General features: G+C 47.6%; 1 protein-coding gene across 1 annotated transcript in view; it reads left to right on the top strand.

Moving 5' to 3' along the window:
* The first annotated feature begins 6730 nt into the window (after positions 1 to 6730).
* ANP32A (acidic nuclear phosphoprotein 32 family member A) overlaps positions 6731 to 19771 on the top strand; it is a 39398-nt gene continuing 26357 nt past the window's right edge. Inside the window, exon 1 of the mRNA XM_065871430.1 lies at positions 6731 to 6928. Coding sequence (XP_065727502.1) covers positions 6875 to 6928 — 54 coding nt within the window. The 5' untranslated portion in view covers positions 6731 to 6874. The remainder of the gene's footprint in view (positions 6929 to 19771) is intronic.

The raw sequence follows: 19771 nt of genomic DNA, 5'->3' as shown, positions 1-19771 counted from the left end.
AAATCGTCTGAGAAAGAGTTAAATTCTAATAAGTAAAACACTTGATCGTGAAGAGCATTTTGTATGTCAATGAACAGAATCTTGAGCACTGCATCTCTGGAGAGAAGTTACTGCCATTTATAAGGAACTTCTATTCATGTAACCGTTAAACCATGCTTTAATAGTTGTAAAAATAAAACAGCTGAATTCCTATAATGTTGTGCAGAGTCCTTGCAAGGGTATCATTTGCTTTTTTCAGCTGAAAAGCAGTCTAAGCTAAGTGACCTGAAATGATGGGGGGCAAGACGCAAAAGGACAGCGTCCCAAGATTAATATGTTTTCTATAAGCAGATCCTTTCCGACCTTCCATTTTGTTCCCAGGAATATGAACCTCTTTGATGTGTTTGTGGTTTTTGCATTTCTTTCACCATCAGCATTTTTTCTTCAAAATTGTCCTTAAAGTGACTGCATCCTATTGTGAACCCTTAGTCTATGACCACTTGCCTACTTCCAATAATTTTTTACTGCAAATCTCATACCCCTCAGCTTAGTTCTGCACCTGAGCCTGAAAATACGCTCACAGCAGCAGATAGAAACCCATCAGCAGTAATATATCACTACTCAAGATCTTATACCACAAGATATCCAGAGATCTTTGCATTTATTCATGACAAATGACTTGTAGGTTATTCTCATCTTTAGCATAACCCTTAGGACTAAATTCCTTGTAATGTAAAATCAATTATCTCTACTGGGCATCCTTCTTCTCAAAGTCTTAGAGTTATTACCAGCTCGGATTTGTTAAGTATTTCATTGACATCAACAATAGTACATTGTTTCTTCTGGCCTGGGGTCTGGAGAGGGAAGCATTTGAAAGGAAATCAAAGAGTTCAGATATTAGCTCTGTTTTAGGTTGATCCTAGATAGGTGATGCAGTCTTGTCTTAGTATGTTTGGGTTCCTACAACAAAATACCACAGGTTGGGTGGCTTACAAATTAAAAGAAACATTTATTTCTCACAGTTCTGGAGGCTGGGAGTCCGAGGTCAGGTGCCAGCATGGTTGGGTGAAGGCTGTCTTCCAGGTTGTAGATTTCTCACTGTGTCCTCACATGGCAGAAAGGCTAGGGAGCTCTGTGGGGCCTCTTTAATAAGGGCACAAATCTCAATCATGAGGGATAAAGATTTAGTCAACTCCTGAAGGAGAAGGCCCCGCCTCCTAAACCCAACACTTTGGGGATTAGGATTTCAACAAATGAACTGTAGGGGGAGGTACACAAACATTCAGACTATAGCAAGTCTCTTCCTCGTAAACAGCAGTGAGCAGGGGAGGAGCTCAGACAAGGCTAATTTGGATCATTAGGAAACCTTCAGAGTATGGTTTAATCAGAACACTTTAGTGGATTTTGCTTTTGGTCACCTAGCATCTGAATACTCTTTGGGCAGAATCCTAAAATAGATGGGAGGCAGGGTCACACACCCCACTGTAGGAGCTAAAGGGGTCAGATAATCTTTTCCCCTGACAGCTGGGGCATCTGCAAATATTCCTGCCAAGGGCTCTGAAGCTTGAGGGAGTGACACAAAAATGAAGGCTCCTGAAAGATCATTCGCGGCAATGGAGGGGTGCAGAGTCCACAGCCTAGAGATGACTTCCAAGGTATGGGGGTCTTCTGTAGACTATACCTGGAGTACCATCTTGGCTGCTCCAGGCTGCCCAGCTTCCCACTTCCTGCTCTTTTCCTGTACCTTGTTCTTTGGTTTGTGACAGGATTATAAGAAATTGCCTACTGTTTGTATCGGTCAGGGAAAGTTTCCATTGTCTGCAACTAAGAAATCCTACTAGCACAAGCATCCCCCAAATCTGTTATACCTGTATTTTCCATTAAAATAACTTTTTCTTATTGCAAAAATTATTTATCACCTGAAAAACTTAGAAAATATAGACAAAAACAAAAAACAGTGTAACCTCATCACCCACAGAGAACCTTTGTAAAAAAATTTTTAACATTTTCTGGTGCATACTCTCCTAGACTTTTTTCCTGGGTATATGAATATATTCTTTGTTTCTTTCTTTAGCTGTTATAAAAAGTGCTACCACATTGTGATCAACGTGCTTGCTATTTACCTGCTATTCTGCCTCATCTATAGCTTTGCTTCTGCTCATGAACGTGAATATAGACATAATGAGTTGGTCCAGCCTAGTGAAAAGTATTTGTCACCCTTACTCAAGTTGCCTTTGAATAAACATACGTGTAGATGATATAATTCTCTTATACAATAAGGCATACAAAATTATTTCAGAGGACAGTGTTCCTTTGCTGGCTAAGAGTCGTCATATGACTCATTTGGTCAAGTGCACTGGGTGTAATTTTTATATTCAAGTTGCTAGAATTCAGAATTTTCAGAGGAAGTTCAGGTTATAGGTATACTCTCCTGAGGACCTAATATTTCCACTAGAAATAATTTTTAAATTACTAATTTCTCAGAATGCATTAAATTCATCTCTAAGAAGAATTACATATAAGTAATAATATGTACAAATAATAACTGCCATTACAAAGTAGGTAATCTGAGAGGACAGTTTTACCAGGCATGCTTAAACTTATAAACACTAGTTGCAGATAGTAAATATATTAAAAGCTCTTAGAAAATCTGTTCTCTACCTCTTCCATCTTAATAGACTTTAGTACTCTTTTCTTCATAGAGGTAAACTTCAACCCCAGATAGATTAAAATGAATTCGTAGATTCTAAATTAATTGTATTTCTATTTTTTCAACCTAGGTTGTCCTCAAGTCAGTCTTATTCTGTGGCTCCTTATCCCATTATTTGTCTTTAAGGCATCTATTTTTTTTCCTTTAGAGCCATAATTACTACTAAAAATAAGAGATTATAGCTATGGCTTTCTTCCTGGTGAGTGGTATACAAACTTTCCTCTTATTGCTACCCCCAAATTACCCTTAATAAATATATTTAAGAAACAAACTCACAATACTTCTAGTGAGTTTCTAACACGTGTGTAGATGATAGGTATTTTTCTATCTATAAGCTATCTTTAAGCTCCTTTTATGATTTTTACTATTAATTTTTAAAATCACATATGACTATTTTCATTATATATTTCATAATGACAGTGCTTTTTCTCCATGACCAATGCATTGATAAGGTAACTATTCAATAATTTGAAAGATAAAAGCATCCAATGCTTTATTAAGCAAAAGAATTAAGAATGGTTAACTTTTTAAATCCTGGACCTCAACATGCCTTTGCTATTCAAATCAAAATGCAGTAGTCTTCACATTTGTTACCATGAATTTCAAAAGAACAATCTACAGTTTTAAAAAACAAGAGGAAAAAAAGAATAATCTACATTTCTAAAAGCTATTTATATAGAAAGACAAAAGAGAACATAATTAAGCTGGAGTCTTTCCATATCTTTGTCTTTTGGGGTCCAGGCAGCAGAACCATGATGTAGGTGAAAAAGTACTATGGCCAGGTTCCAGTGTATGTGATTCAAGCTGAAGAACAAAAAGCTGAACTTGTGAATACATTAACTTGACTCATAAAAGGATGCTAATCAGAGGGTCTCCATCTTTAGAGACCAAACAAGGGCAAATGAGTTAAAATGGCAGCAACATCCATGTGAGTTATTTATAAAACAGTGTTTTCCAAAATGTATCAAGAGGCTAAGGACACCCATTGCTTATACCTCTTAAAGAATAAGATGGGCTGCTCATTTGTTTGGAATGGTTCTTGAAGGAAAATATTATGTAAGGCAGGAAGATCTCTCTCCTTACTTGAAGGCCATTTCTCCCTAGGGGCTCAAACCTTTGAACTGCATCTCATTTATTCTTCTCAGTGTGAATCAAATCCAGTTCTGCAAGTTACAGACTCGACATCTTTCATAACCTAACTCCCATTGTAGAATCTCTCAGGAGTTAGGAACTCACCCTCTTCCCACTCCACCTCAAAATTCAGCCCATATTCCTTGATATGGGGCTTCTTTTCTTACTATATGTCTGATATTCAGAGCCATTCAAGGGCATTTATTTCCTATAATATGCAATGAAGTGCAATTAAAGAAACAACTCTGTAGAATAGGGACTGTAAGGGCAGTGTTTGTTGTTGTTGTTTGTTTGGATGTTTGGTTAAGTAGCCTGGGGCAAATGGCTCAGCTTTGGCTGAGCTATATTCCTATTTCCTTTTGATAATAACAAAAATCAAAATCACTAAAATTTTCTGAGAAATAAACTACAAAGAAATCTATTTGTGAAAGTGAGAGAAAAATCTCTCCTTTCAAAGTATGTTGGAAAGATGGGAAGTTAAGTATTCAATTGGCTAAATACACTTTTTGAATATTTCAGCTTCTGTAATGACTGACATCCAGTGAAGCCTTCTTTCGATTTTCTAAAACCAGTACAAAAGCTGTTATCTAAAAACAACCGTTAAGTTTAACATTTTGAGTAGTAATCAAGTCATGACTTTTTCCATTCTAATTTGTTCCTGTACATTTTTTAACGGGGGGTTTGGGCTTCCAAGTCATCCTCTCCAGTCTTTGTGAGATAAAATGAGCTATTTGCTTCCCTTTAGCAGAGCTGGATGGGGGCTATATCTGCATTTGATTGGTTGGCTTTTAAAGGATTACTTCTCTGGAAAGGTACCGTGCCATATCACATTGCTAGCGGCGTGGACTTAGTTGTGGTTAAAATTTTTAATTGAAGATGAGCATTTACCACCAGAGAGAACATAAACTTCAGGACTCCTGTGCTATATAGATTCTAGACATCATATTGGCTAAATGTGATTGATGAAGAGCTCTGTTTTGAAACAACCTTAAACACCATATCCAGAAGTAACAGCTGATTCTGGTAAAGAGAGGAACTTTGGGGTCCCTGTATGTTTTATAACGAAGCCTATTTTAAAAAGAATAAGCTCCACAAATTGACCTCAATAAGATTAACAAAACTGAGGAAGACTGATGTCAGCTAAGGCAAGTCAAATAAATTACCCCATACTATTTATATGCAGATGAAATAAAACAATGGCTTTCCATTTTTATTTTGCATTTCACAGCTACTCAGAGTATACATGATCACTTTTCCAATTCCACTTAATATTTTGTCTGAAAGAATTTACTGAGTAAAATGCTTAGTTGCAGGATTTCACATTTGCCATCCATCGGGTTACAATATTAAAGTTACTACAGTTTCTTCCCCAGTGTAAGCATTCTCTATGTGCCTTTTATTTACACTGTCACTTTTTATTTCCTCCTAAACTCTGATGCTCAAGAATGAAACTGTATTGGTGTTATGTAACAATATTTCAAACTTGCAACATACATATTGGTTTATCTCCCTTGAACCCATGTCCCTGAAAAATAAACACAATATGCAAAAGAACTACCTTGGAGTGCATGAGGAAGAGTGTAGACGTGTAGAAATAAAAGAATCGAAAAACAGTTGTGTGGAGATGTATCTGTCCTGTTGACAACAATCCCCGTGATTTGTTAACAGACACAGGCAGCCAACGCAGTACACAACACTGTCCTAGAACTAGCCATAAGTTGTTAACCAAGTGGGAATTAAGGCTTTAAGGTCTCTTACAACTAATGTGATTCAAAAAACCGAAAGCAAGCAAACCGTAAAACTTGGAGAAAGTGCTCCAAATAGAGCCTCTTTGGCAGCCCAGATTGAACCAAATGACTCAGGTGGACAATTAAAATAAACTGTGCGCCGTTTTCTTTCACTAGGTCTATAAAGCCCATAAATTATGTTCGGTCCAGAAAACCAGGAGTTACTAGCACCTTCCCTTTCCATTTTTTAAAATATTCAAAGTATTCAGCATCAATTCTTAGTCCATGGTTTTCACTCATTTATTGATTAAACAAAACCCCGGGTGCCTCTTGGTGATCACTCCTTCCAAGCTGACATGCAAACTGAAATGCCTCTCCATGGAGAGGGTCGAGACCGCAAGGCAAGTCATCCAGAAGTGGACGCATCTTGCTTTTTATTTACTTATGTATTCAAGGGGCTGCGATGGCCACGGCTGGACTACGACGAGGCGGGAGGCGAAGGGGCGCGCGGGCTGTGAGCCGCAGCCCGGGGGTGGGAACCCGCAGAGGAGATGGGGGGCACCAGCCACGCTCCACTAGCTCTGCCCGCTGGACCCAGAAAATGACCAGCCCCTCCCCCCACCGCACCCTTGACCCCTCCCCTCTTTCCAGGCCTTTCATCTGCCCGCCCGCCGGGCAGTCCGCGGCCCCCAGACCTCTCGCCGTCTGCCTCTTTCCACAACCCGGTCGTGCGGCGCGGTCAGGCCCGGGGCAACCCCACGAAGCCCTTGGCCCGGCGCGGACCCCGACCCCCTGCCCCTCCGGCCGCGCCCCTCCCTTTCGTATAACGCACCTGCGGCCCCGCCCCCGGCCAAACGCTGAGGCGGCGGCGGGCTGGCGAGGCCGGGCGGCTCGGCCCTCCAGGCACAGTCACCTTCCCTTCCCCCTACATTCCGCCCACCCCCCTTGCTCAGCCGCCGAGCTGCCGCCGCGCTCCTCAGCCGCCCCGAAATCTAAAGGGGTCCGTCTCCGGCACCACAACCAAATGGCTGAGCCTCCCTGGCCGGCTGCGCAGCCCGCCCATTGGTCCCTTCCCCCCCGCCTCCGCCACCATTCGCTGTTGCCCGGAGACCCTCGGCGGCGATTGGCTAAGGCTGCTGCCACTCTTCCGGGCTGCCAATCCCGCCTCCACGGTGATCAGGTTAGTGTGCGCCGCGGGTGCTGGGGGCTCGAGAACCGAGCGGAGCTGGTTGAGCCTTCAAAGTCCTAAAACGCGCGGCCGTGGGTTCGGGGTTTATTGATTGAATTCCGCCGGCGCGGGAGCCTCTGCAGAGAGAGAGCGCGAGAGATGGACATGGACAAACGGATTCATTTAGAGCTGCGGAACAGGACGCCCTCTGATGTGAGCATTTGCCAAAAATATCTCTGTCGGTCCATTCTCCTACTTTGTGTGTGTGTGTGTGTGTGTGTGTGTGTGTGCGCGTTGGGGGGAGGCACTTTTTTTTGAGGGGGGCGCCCAGGAGATGTGGGTTTGGGGGTCGGACTGCAAATGAATTGCAAGGTTGGGGGGTTGCAGTGCCATCCGAGCATGTTCTGGCTGCCGCCGCCGCTGCCCTTGGTGTGTGACTACCTGTGCGTGTGCTCCCGCGTGTGCGAGTGTGGGTGCGAGAGTGTGCACCCATCGGGGGCCGGCGGGCGCACGCGTTTGGGTCGGAGAGAATGAGGCAAAATAACCCTCTGAGCTCGCTGCTCCCGTGACTCCGTCTGAGGGAAAGATTAACAAGAGAGGAGGAGGAGAGGGGCTGCCTCCTGGATTTAACAACAAAAAAAGGGGGTTTTATATTTTATAAATGAATCCCCCCTTCCGCCCCCCTCCCGCGCCTTCCCCCTCCCTTTCTCTCTCGCTCGCTCGCTCGCTCGCACACACACAATAAGTTTTGGGCTTCGCGAGTCCGGTTTAGTTTCTGATAAATGTGGGCCGAGGCCCCTGGGGAGAGCGCGTGGGGAGGGGGCTGCAGTGGAGTTGGGAATGGCTCGAGTTTAAAGTGCGTCTTCATTTCTTTGCAGTGATGAGGCGAGAGACGGGGGAGCCATATTTGTAACTTTGTAGTGTTCGTGAACGCGCCCTTTCTCTCCCTCCCTCCCTTTCTCTGCCTCCCTTCCTCTCCTCCTCTTTCTCCCTCACTCTTTCCACCCCACCTTCGGGCCAGATGCTGATGTTTCTTCCTTTCCTTCCGAAGGGAGGATAAATTGGAAGACGGGGGGAGGGATTTTCGAACGTGCAAAGGCACAGATAATCCCCGCGCCTCCCCACCTCGCGCGATCGCTACTGCAAGTTACCCAAAGGCTATGTCCCGGTCCCCCCTCGCCCTTGCTCCTTCCGGCCTCCCTAAGATGCTAGGCTTTGAGCCCTGGCCGCCCCCCCCCGGCCCCGACCCCCGGCCCGTCTTTCTCTAGGGTGGGCTCCTTGGCAGCCATTCGGCGCCCAGTTAATAAATGGGCCCGGGAAACTTTGTCAGGACGCGAGCTGCCCAGAGCTGGTGCCTGTGGTGGGTATTGGCTGGGTCCAGATTTATGCGGGCTTAGCAGACACGCAGCTCCGGGATGGGAGTTTGCCTTCCCGTCGCCGTTATTGATTGGGCAGTAGCGGGAGTACGGCCGGAGGAAACTTAAACCGATGGGAACTGGGAGGCTCGGGCAAAAGCCTACCCCCGAGGAGGGGAAAGGTGAGGGTGGGTTACTCGAACGCCCGTTTTTGTCTCCCTCTCGCTTTCAAACACTGTTTTATGTGAGTTGGAGGCTCAGCGGAGGAGACCCCGGGTCTGGGGCGAAGACGCTGGCTGACTCCTCTCGTGGCCCCTCCGGGGACCAGCGGAGCGCGGGCGGGAGGACCCCTCACCCCAGCCCCGTGGCCAGGGTTCCACAGAGTTGGGAGTTTGGGGTAGCACTGTGCGCTGACCTGTCGCCCCTCCAGCCCGTTAAAACCCGAATTCCTGGCGCAGGCAGGCCTTGCTTCCTCTTTTCTCTACTTCCTCCCCCAAACCTGAGTGAGACTTTTGAAAACAAGATCCTTTTTGTGCCCCCCCCCATCATAACGCAGCTGTGGACTGTAGACGTGCAATGCCTTATGGCGCGCAGGGCGGGGAGGGGGTGGCGGAGGGAGGGGAGGGGTTGCCCGCCGGAGGACACTGGAGTTTCCGCGAACAATTTGCCGGCGGTTTGCCTTTCTCTGGCCGGTTTCATCCCAGCTTGGACCCCGAGCCAGAGGATTGGGGGGCTGGGTGTGGTGATGGGGGAGGGGGCCGGAGCCGCGGGCTTCCCGCGTACTTTCCGGAAGCCCCCCGCGCGGAGGGGGAAGGGCGCCAAGTAGGGGGCCGGGGTCGCGGAGGGAGGGTGCGGAGGCGCGGTTCGCCCGGCCAACCCTATCGCTGCTGCTGGCCAACTGGGAGCGAGATCGAAAGCGGGTCGAACCGGCTCTTTAAACTTCCCGAGTGTGTGCTGGGGGAGGGGAGCGCGCCGCGCCGAACTGGGAGCGATTTCTCACGCTTACGCCCCCTCGCCTTCGAGTCTCCCGGCCCACACGCCTGCCCCCTACCTTGAGGCGGGGTGGGGCGCGGGTGGGGGTGGAGGGGGCACTTTCTGTCCGTTTGCGGAGGAGGGGGAGAAAGCTAGCTAATGAGGGACAAAAGGGGTGAGGGAGGAGAAACTCGGTTTTTTAAACGTTCTTAAGACAAATAGCTCCCAGAGAGCGCCCCCTGCACCCCTCCCTGCCGTGCTCCCCCCAGGGCCCCCACACACCCACCTTCGGAGCCTCTCCCAACTCTGATCCGGGGGCTGGTGGCCACGCCGCGACGCCGAAATAGGACAAGCAGCCATGTTTCCCGGGTCTCGCGCGGCCCGCCCCTCCCCTCCCCTCCCCCATGGCGCGGCCGGCGCCGAGCGCGGGGCTCCTAATGCGGGCGCCGGGCTCCATGCGGCGCAGGGCGCGGGCCGGCGGCCGGGCGACCCGGCGGCCGGGCCTCGCGCGCGCGGGTCGGGGCGCGGGCGCGCCGGACTGGCCCTAGGGCGGGCCTTTTGGCTTCCCGAGCTGGTTTGGAGCTCGAGGTGTTTTATTTATTATTATTGTTTTTGTAACGGCCAGGCCTGCCGGAGGCCGAGCCCGAAAGGCGCCGAGGCGTTACTGGGGGGCAGGGGCGGCCGCCGGGGCCCTGCTCGCCTGTGGCACGACTGCCGGGCGCCGGGCTGCCATTTTGTCACCGTGGCTGTTGTCCCTGGGTGGGGGGGGGGGCGCAGACTTGCGCCATCGCCCCGACGGCCCCGGACGTGGAGGCAGCAGGGGGAGCGGGCTCCGGGGACCCCCGGTTGTGCTCTGGGCCCCAATGGGGGTCCTCGCCCCTTGCCAACGGCCTGAGGCTCTGCTGGAGCGTTGCGGCGGCCGTTGCTCCGGGAGGGCGACGATCCTCCCGGCGAGTGCTCCCCCCACCCCCCAGCGCGCTCCCTGCCTCCCCCGCCCCTCTTCTCGCCAGTATTTCGTCCTTCCTCCTGCAGGCGTTTTAGACGTAGTTCAATGTGGCCCTAAAGACGAACGGATCGCCCTGGTGTTTGCTCTTTCTGCGGAACTGATAGGAGGGTGGGGGGAGAAATTAAACATGAGGTTTCTTTTGGTGGGGGGGCGCACGCGACTCTAGCGGCCCTGACTGAAGCCGAGGACAGCAGCCGCTTAGCCGGGAGGGAAGAGTTGATGCGTTGGGGAAACGCCCTCCGGGGCTGGGCTCTCCGGGAAGGTAGGTCGCGCTCGGTGTTTCAGGTGGGTGTTGCAGCGCCCTGCTGGCTGCTAGGGGAGGCCCCCTTGCTCTCTCTCTGCCCCTCCCCCTTTTATTTTTGCCCAGGGGAAGGCAGCCACAGTAGTAAATGTAACCCTAAACCGAAAAGATTAGGGAATAAGGCGTTGCTTTTTAAAAAGTAAATGATGTCTTTTTTTTTTCTAACTGCCTTTCTCTGGCTGTTGACTGTGAACCAGGCAAGGCATCGCGTCGCCGACATCTGTCTGAGACTTTTAAAAAGCTGATATCCATGCTGGTTAAGCACCTCACAGGTTAAACTCTGGTAGACGTCTGCATGGAGACCAGCTTTCATGGCAGTGCCCGGCCAAGACTGCCCAGGAAGCCAGGTTTAACTTTGACCTTTGGAATACATCACATCATGTTTTCCAGACTGACTAACTGCCTAATTGGGTTCAAGTAGGCTGATATTAACTCCAGTTTATGCAAGCCTACCAGGGATCCAGAGGCAGAAAATTGAGCGTGAGTTCCATGTGGACATGGTCAGTTATGTTTTGGTACTGGATTGCTGCTGCTCATGGTAGTTTTGAGCCTGAGGGCTTCACGGGGGAGCTGGGTGGTAGAACCACACAGGCCTAAGTGTAAATTCCTCGTGTCACAGAGGTAAGATAAGTTAACCTGCCCTGCCCCTGTGATCTCAGGCCGGTTAACTTAACCTACCTCTTTGATCCTTGGTTTCCTCACCTGTAAAATGGGAATAATCCTATTTATTGAGTCAGTGACAAAACTGGCTGGATCTGGCCCTCAGGTGCTCAGTATGCGATAGTGTTATTCTCAGAGAGAGAGGGGGGTGTGATGCAGCACAACTTTGGGCATTTCTAGGGTTTAGAGAACAACAGTAATAATGGCTGATGCTTGTATAGCACCCATGCTACGCCTGGTACAGTTTTAAGTGGATTACACATATCAGTTAATTTAGTCCCCACAGCAGCCCTAGGAGGCAGGTACTATTATAATCCTTATATTAACACAGGAAATCGAGGCATAAAGATGTTATCACAGCCAATCTGCATACTCAACCTCTATACTCCCTCCCCTGAAGTACCCTTACTTGTAAGAGACTGTGGGGAAGAGCTTTTTCTTCCTTGGCTTTGAAATATTGCCACCTTATGAGAGAGTTAGAAGACTGGACAGCCTCCTGGTTGAAGATACTGAGGTGGGTGGTCAGGATCAGAGGCTCTCTGGCTTGTCGGTTTTAAGGGGGAGGCCATACATACACTTCCCTAGTTTGGGTGAGCACATCACATCTGGTTAGAATCTGGCCTTTTAGGTGTTGGGGGACACATTTTGAGGAATGAGAAGATAAGCAGGAGCCACTCAGGCAGTGGTGTGTGTGGGATCGTGCGTGTAATGCATTTCCCACTTTTATTATCAGACAAAAAGCTGAACAGAATTGGCATGTCCTTGGTTTCCAGGACCTAGTTTACTAATAACACTTCATGGATCATCTCACTTAATCCCCCAACAACTCCTTAAGGATAGGCCAAGCAGGGTGACATCCTCTGTTGTGAGGGTGAATCATCCAGGCTGGGAGAGTAGGTCAAACAGCTGGTAAGCAGCAGAGTTGGGTTTTCCTCCCACTGTAAAACCGGAGGTCCTTAGTTAGACAGTAAGGACTTTGAAAATTGTATAGTGTGTTGGGTCCCAAACGTGGCCCATCACCAGAATCATCCCGGTGCATGTAGAATGCAGATTCCTGGCTCCACCCCTGGACATTGGTTTAGCACAGGCATTGCCAAATTTTGGGTGAACTGCCTGTTTTTGTATCACGAGCTAAGAATGATTTGTACATGTAAACACTGCAATCAGTTTGATGATGTGGAACACTGAATCCCAGTTAAGGGAAATGTTGTCTCCCTTTCCACCCTGCAAGGAATTATACTTGTCTCCTTGGACCTTTATTAGGAAAAAAATTGTGCTCATTATATGTTTTGAATTTTATCAATAAAAGAATTGTGGAAATTTGTTTTCTTTCATTATAAAAGTGCCTATGTAGTATTTTCAGTTTTGCCTTTAGGTAAAGTTTACTATCTTGCCCCTTACAGAAAACGTTCGGTAATCCCTAGTTTAATAGATTGTGGAGAAAGACCTTGGGATCTCAGTTTTTAAATTTTTTTAATTATTAAATTTTTTATTAAGTGTGTAAGAAGACTTTCTTCTGGGTGGTACCTTAGGGGTCTTTCCAAGTCCTTTGACATGTGCCTTTTTTTGTTTGTTTTTGTTTTTGTTTTTGTGGTACACGGGCCTCTCACTGTTGTGGCCTCTCCCGTTGCGGAGCACAGGCTCCGGACGCGCAGGCTCAGCGGCCATGGCTCATGGGCCCAGCCGCTCCGCGGCATGTGGGATCTTCCCGGACCGGGGCACGAACCCGTGTCCCCTGCATCGGCAGGCGGACTTTCAACCACTGCGCCACCAGGGAAGCCCTGTGCCTTTTATCTAGTTGATGTCTGGTGGAAATCAGCCTCAATCCATGAACATCCATAAGAAGAGAAATCGTACTTGTTGCTGGTGTAAAATTGAGCATCCCTTCTATCCAGAAGTTATTCTGTGTAACCAACTGAAATTCTTCATCTTGCATATTCAGGCTATTTCAAAAGGTTTTTGCATACCTTGTAGTTAAATGGTTACCCTTAAGTTTTAGATGTCTTCTCAGAGCTAGAGAAAAGGAGCTTTGAACTGCAACGGTTTGAGCTTTGAGGTCTGGAAGGTGCAGCAGCTGTGTACCTGGTGGCTGACATCAGAACTTCAGAGCACAGATCACTGGAAAGCACAGATAATCCTAGAATCTCTCGTTTGGGCCTGCTGCTCTTCCACCGTGCATGTTGCCTGGGGAACGTACTAGCGGCAAAGTGGCTTTGAGTTCCAGAGCCCTTCTTTCTACCTCTCTAGCCTCTTGTGCCTGAGCTAATAAGCAGAAGGAATGGATAGAAAATTGGCCAGGCCACGGGAGGAGGCGATAAATCCAGGAGGGTGAATCCCAGTCCCCATAACTGTGGCCTGTACTTTAAGGACAGCAAACTGCAGACCTAGTTCCCTCTCTGGGCCGCTGCTGCACCACCAGCCTCTCAAGGTAATACAGGCACCTTGATTGAGCTTTGGGGGCTGGTCGTCTAGCGCTTCATTTTATATTAATTTTACCACATTGAAATAAAAAACCTCAGGGCTGTTGGGGATCTTTTATGGAGATTGTGTATGGATGCTCATCAGATGTCTCGTTAACCACGGTGCCTGCCCTCTACTCTGGTGTATCACTTAGGAAAGGAGCAGAGAGCTTGTTGCTGAGTGGTCATGAGCCCTGGTCGAATGAGCTTGGCTGAGTTGTTGAGCCTGAATTAGGACTTGGTGAAGAGGAGGCTCATTACTCTGGTGTCCAGAGGGGGTACTCCCTTACAGATGTTCGCTACCATGCCCTCCCAGGCAACACACACATTTTGACCTGTCCACCACCTCTAGCTAGTGCTCTAGTCTCCTAGGAAGTACCCTCTCCCAGTCCCCCATCACCACTTCCTTCCTCCCACAAGCAAAGTAGAGAAATAGTGACCTGAGTCTGAATCTTATATTACATTGTAATATAATTATATGACAAATGATAAATACCCAACAATGATGTTTTCATTAAAGAGATGGAGTCTGGCAGGGATGGAGACTTGTGAAGGCATCTGTTATTCCGAACTTCTCATTTAATAAAATGGGTTGAAGCTAGATGAACAAAGCTGCCGTTGGCCTGGGCCCCCTTCCCAGACGTGGAAGCAGCCTCCCTGCATAGTAGAACCAGTTGTCCTGATGACATTTGTTAACACGAAGCCTATAAAACAAGATAAGATGTCTTTGTTCACTCGCACTGGGCCCCATCGAGTGCCTCCTGGGCCACACCCTGAAACCCCTGTGTTTTCACTCAAATTTATTTTGTTTCAGCTTCACAGATGCCCTGGTGCACACATCTGTTGCCGCCTTTTACCAAAACTTGCTCCAGGTGGCAGATCTAAAAGATGAGTTTACTTAACCCCACGATCACTTACTCTAATGTGGATTAAAGTCTGGGTTATCTTTCCCAGAGGGATTTGCGTTTGGAGATTCTGGTTTGGTGAGGAAATTACCAGAGAGCTATTAGAGACTTGGGTGCTCTTCCCAGCCTTGCTATTAACTAACTTGGACAGTTGTTTGGCCTCTTTGGGCCTCTGTTTTCTCCACTCTAAAATGGGAGTGTTGAGTGAGATCAGTGACTTTCAAACTTTTTGTTCCTATACTAAGAAATATGTTTTAAAACACTACCCAGTATGTATTTATTGATACATACACAGGTTATCTGAAAAACTGACAGTACGCTCCCTTACTGGGAATAAAACACTTTTATATTCATTAAAAAAAAAATGCTGGCTTTGACCCATAAATTGATTTCATTACTTGTTAATGTTGGAAAGACATTAAAAGATGAATATTAATGCTCGTTCCTTCACACTCAAATGTTTTGTGGTTTGATTTGGAGGAATGCGGGAATGCCATTTGCAGCTTTGTGAAATCTCTCCGCCGAGGGTCAGTAGTGATTCCTCCTGCTTTGAAGCCATCTCATCTTGGGTCCTATGTTCTCAAGCTGCTCTCCTAGCCCTTTCCCAACCCAGACCTTCTCACAGCATTATGGAATTATGGAATCATTATCCTAAATTCCTGCCTGGATGGATGCCTTCCAAGTCTCCTGGTTGTGCCAGCAGCCCTCCGCCAAGCATGTTCCTCCACCCCCTTCTCTCTACCCTCACTGCCCCCCCCCTTTGTCTTTGTAAAATGACAATGTAATAGTGCCTACCACACAGTCTGGCACAAAGTACGGGCTCGATAAACATTAGATGTCATTGTTATTATGGTCTGTTCCTAGACACCACAGTTGGCATTCACTTAAAAAAAAAAGTTTACATTATCAACAGACACATTACATCAAAAAGTAACATTTGTTTCAGTGGGGAAAGAGGTTAGAAGCTAGAGATTCAAACTTGCCAGTTGTTTTTCCCCACAAGCAATTCAACAGCAAATGTGTTGTTTCTCCATCTAATGAGTGTAGCTCTAGCATCTAAACATCACGGAACAGCCCCAGCACTGGATTCTAAATAGGTAGTTTCTGCTGAGGATAATAACATGACTCTCCCTTTTCCTGGGCAACACCTGGTCACTACCTAAAGCGAGTAATTCAGACTCTACTCCTCAAACTGCCCACCAACCCTCCACCCCCTCCCTCCCAGCCAATGACCTTCCCCTCACAGAGAAAATGGAAACTTCCTGGTTTCCTAAGAAATTCCTAGACCAAACCTGTACCCAGCTCAGCTGTCCTTTGGGTCTTACCTGTGCCTGCCTTTCAGTTACCTTTTTCCTCCTGGGCACCTAGCTACTCTCCTTTGGATCCTTCTCAAGCTTGGGGTGTTTCTCCCATCTTAAAGCAGACAGGAAATGTCCCTTGATCTCCTATCTCACTGTAGCAACTGGTCATCTCTCCCCTTTTACATTCAAACTTCCTGAATTGTCTAACCACCTTCTCCCTTCCCTCACTTCTCTCACACCTCAGCCTCCGCAGCTTCCTAAACAGCTCCCCAGATCCCAGCAGCCATCACTGTCTTCTACATGACTCCTCAGCAGCAGTACTGTATCCCCACCCTTGACCTTCATGAGATACGTTCCCCATTACCTCCCCCTTTCTCCAGTATTTCCCCTGCGGCTGTGGTCACTCCTCAGTTTCCGCGGTTCTTTGGCCCTCCTCTCTGCAGCCGTGAAGTATCGGACTTAGTCAAGCCCAGGCCCTGAGCTCTCTCTTGTTCTGTATTCCCTCCCCACAAAATCTTGTTCTTCCTCACTGACAGCTGCAGGTACTTTGTGGTGCCTGGGGTCTGACGTTTACTGTTAACTTGACTGAGCTCAGGACGCACCTAGTGTCTCCCCCCGAGTGTCCCCAGAGCACCCCACATTCAGCATGTCCAGTGGGAACCCATGGCCTCTGCAACCTCCTCCATCCTCCCCACATGCACACCTGTGATCTTTCCATCACAAATCCTGTCAGTTGCAAATATCATCCAGCCGATTTCCCCTGCACAAAGCCCCCTTGAAGCCATGCTTCAGACTTGTTAGAATGACCTTACCAAAATGCAAGTGTAATCGTGTCACCCTGTACTTAAAATACACCATTGTCCTTAGGATAAAGCCCAAAAGCCTTAATAAGACCAACAAGAGTCCTGCGTGGTCTGCCTCTTACTCTCATCTTTTCCCTCACCCCCCCTTTCCCACTGTGCTGGCCTCACTACCGTTTACACTCTCAAATCTACTCCACTCTGGAACTGCCACCATTACTTCCCTAGCATCTAATCATCTTTATGATCTCCTTCATCCGATATCCCTCCTCAGCTCTAGGTCTTCTTTTGTTCTAAAACTCTTATAGAAATTCCCTTCAAAGAGCTTCAGTTTGTAATTAGACATTCCTGCGTGTGTTTGAAATGGCATCTCTGTCCCCATGTAGCCGGTAGGCTGCATGATTGATGGGACCTCTTTGGGCTCAGCAGTGCACTTGGCACGTGCCAGGCATTGTAGAAGTATTGGTTGAGTGAAGGAGCCATGGTCCTTGTACGTTCTTGTCATTTTCATCACCCACGGTCTGGTGAGCCAAGCACGAAGCCACTGAAACAAAGCATCCGAAACACCACTATGGTTTGGTGTCCTCAGCTTTCCCAGGGTCAGTGTGAGCTCCTGCCTCTGGGTGGCTGATTCACACCTTCTCAGCCTAGTGGTCTTCACATTTTTCTGGGTTTTATATCCCGTGTCGGTAAAAAATTTGAACCTGAGCCCTGGCCCCGGTGTGTCTCCCTTTAGTTAGGAATTATTCACATACATTGCCTATAAATATGTACATTGTAAAACCACCAAAAAATTAAAATTTAAGAGGTTAAGTTAAAAAATATTAAAAGTCCGAGGGTTTACTTCCTGCAGCCCTGTGGATTGTCTGGGGATGATCTACTTAGGAGACCACTCGTCCAGTCAGTTGCTTTTTTTTTTTTGAATTTTATTTTACTTATTTTTTATACAGCAGGTCCTTATTAGTTATCTATTTTATACATATTAGTGTATATATGTCAATCCCAGTCTCCCACCACCACCACCACCACCGCCACTTCCCCCGCTTGGAGTCCATACGTTTGTTCTCTACATCTGTGTCTCTGTTTCTGCCCTGCAAACTGGTTTGTCGGTACCATTTCTCTAGGTTCCACATATATGCGTTAATATATGATATTTGTTTTTCTCTTTCTGACTTTGCTCTGTATGACAGTCTCTAGATCCATCCACATCTCTACAAATGACCCAGTTTCGTTCCTTTTTATGGCTGAGTAATATTCCATTGTGTGTGTGTGTGTGTGTGTGTGTGTGTGTACATATATATATATGTATGTATGTATATATATATGCATACCACATCTTCTTTATCCATTTGTCTGTCGTTGGGCATTTAGGTTGCTTCTGTGACCTGGCTCTTGTAAATAGTGCTACAGTGAACATTGGGGTGCATGTGTCTTTTTGAATTATGGTTTTCTCTGGGTATATGCCCAATAGTGAGGTTGCTGGGTCATATGGTAATTCTGATTTTAGTTTTTTAAGGAACCTCCATACTGTTCTCCATAGTGGCCGTGTCAGTTTACATTCCCACCAACAGTGGAAGAGTGTTCCCTTTTCTCCACACTCTCTCCAGCATTTGTTGTTTGTAGATTTTCTGATGATGCCCATTCTAACTGGTGTTAGGTGATACCTCATTGTAGTTTTGATTTGCAATTCTCTAATAATTAGTGATGTTGAGCATCTTTTCATGTGCTTCTTGGCCATCTGTATGTCTATTTAGGTCTTCTGCCCATTTTTGGATTGGGTTGTTTGTTTCTTTAATATTGAGCCAGTCAGTTGCTTATTTTATTTTTAATTTGGTTACGAAAGTTCACGGCATACAAGAAATGCCTGTGTCTTATTAAGTGCCGTTTCCTTATTAAGATCTTCCTCGCCCTGGTGTTAATGGGTAGGAGTGGAGAGCATTCTTAGCCCTTCTTTGATAAGCAGGGAAGATCCAGTGGTCTGCCTGAGCTCCCCAGCAAATCAAGCGTCTGTTGCCCCATGTCAGTTGGGTGCTGCCTGGTCAGGCTGTGTGCACAGACCCTCCTAAGTTCCCTCAGGTTGTCCCTTGGGGTCCAGTAAAGCCAACTCCTGGGCTGCTCCTGAAGATGCTTGGAATAGCCCAGAAGCACCTGAGATGAGAGGATTCCATCAGCCATAGACTTCAGCTGGTCATTGAAGTGGGGGGGAGGAGGCTTTCTCCTGCTTATCCCTCAGGCTGGAAATAAGTCAAAGGCAGGATCTGTGTGGGCCAGAGGGAAACCTGGAGGAGAGAAGCCTGCCGGTGTTCCTGTGTGTTTTTGTGGGGCACCATCAGCAAGGTTGTGCCAGGACTCTGCAGTCAGAAGTGCCCAGAAGGTCTGGATCGGTGGATTCTGCCGCCTCTTGCAGAAGGCGTGAGTGAATGAGAGAGATTCCTGAGTGAGTGGGGGCTGCGGGGAAGCACAGCCCTTATAGTAAATTTAAAGGGATTAATTGTAGATTTCTTCAGGGGCGTGCATCATGAGGAGAGACCCGTCCCACGTAATGTAACCAGCTTTCCCCTGAGCCGTTGGCCTCCCCAACAGGCCCAAATGGTGTGGCTGTGGAGGGGAGGGTGAGGGGAGCTCACTTTCACTGACATGGGTTGTGTGCACAGCCTCCAGGATGATGCACGGGGCTTTAGGAACGCTCTGTAAGTATCCGTGTAGCAGGTAGAGTTCATTGAATCTAGTTACTTATGTCCTGGGCTGGGGGCAAGGGATATGAACATGGGGGAGCGGGTTACAGAAAGCTGGTACTTACTGCCCGTTTCTGTGGTGGAGCTGGGGAGGCATATATATATATATATATATATAAACAGCACATAGGCAGGAGGAAAGGTGTGTGGTTGGTAAGGCAGATTTCAAGCCCAGCTGTGTATCAGAACCACCAGGGGAGCATTTTGAGAAATTCCCAGGCTCTACCCAACTCCCGAGTCAGTCTCCCAGGGTGGTGCCCAGTCTGTGTATTTTTAGAATGCTCTAAAGGGGTTCTCTAAAGCAAAGTTGGAAGCCGCCACATTGAGGCGGGGTGCAGAACTTCACAGCGGGTAGGAAGAAGTAAGCTAAGCGGATGTAAGAGAGAGGAAAATGGAGCAAGGAAAACAGGAGATTGGAAAGGATGCAGGATTTAAGCTGCTGAGGTGCTGCGACCCGGTCCTTGGCCTGCTCACTGTGTCGCCCCGCCAGCCCCACCCGCCGTGGCCACACACATTTCACACGTGCCCAGATTCCTGCTCATCACACTTGTGAGTTTTCATT

This window comes from Phocoena phocoena, chromosome 2 (assembly GCF_963924675.1).
Source record: "Phocoena phocoena chromosome 2, mPhoPho1.1, whole genome shotgun sequence".
Taxonomy (NCBI): domain Eukaryota; kingdom Metazoa; phylum Chordata; class Mammalia; order Artiodactyla; family Phocoenidae; genus Phocoena; species Phocoena phocoena.
The sequence above is the reverse complement of the archived record's forward strand: the minus strand, read 5'-3'. Positions and strand labels throughout refer to the sequence as shown.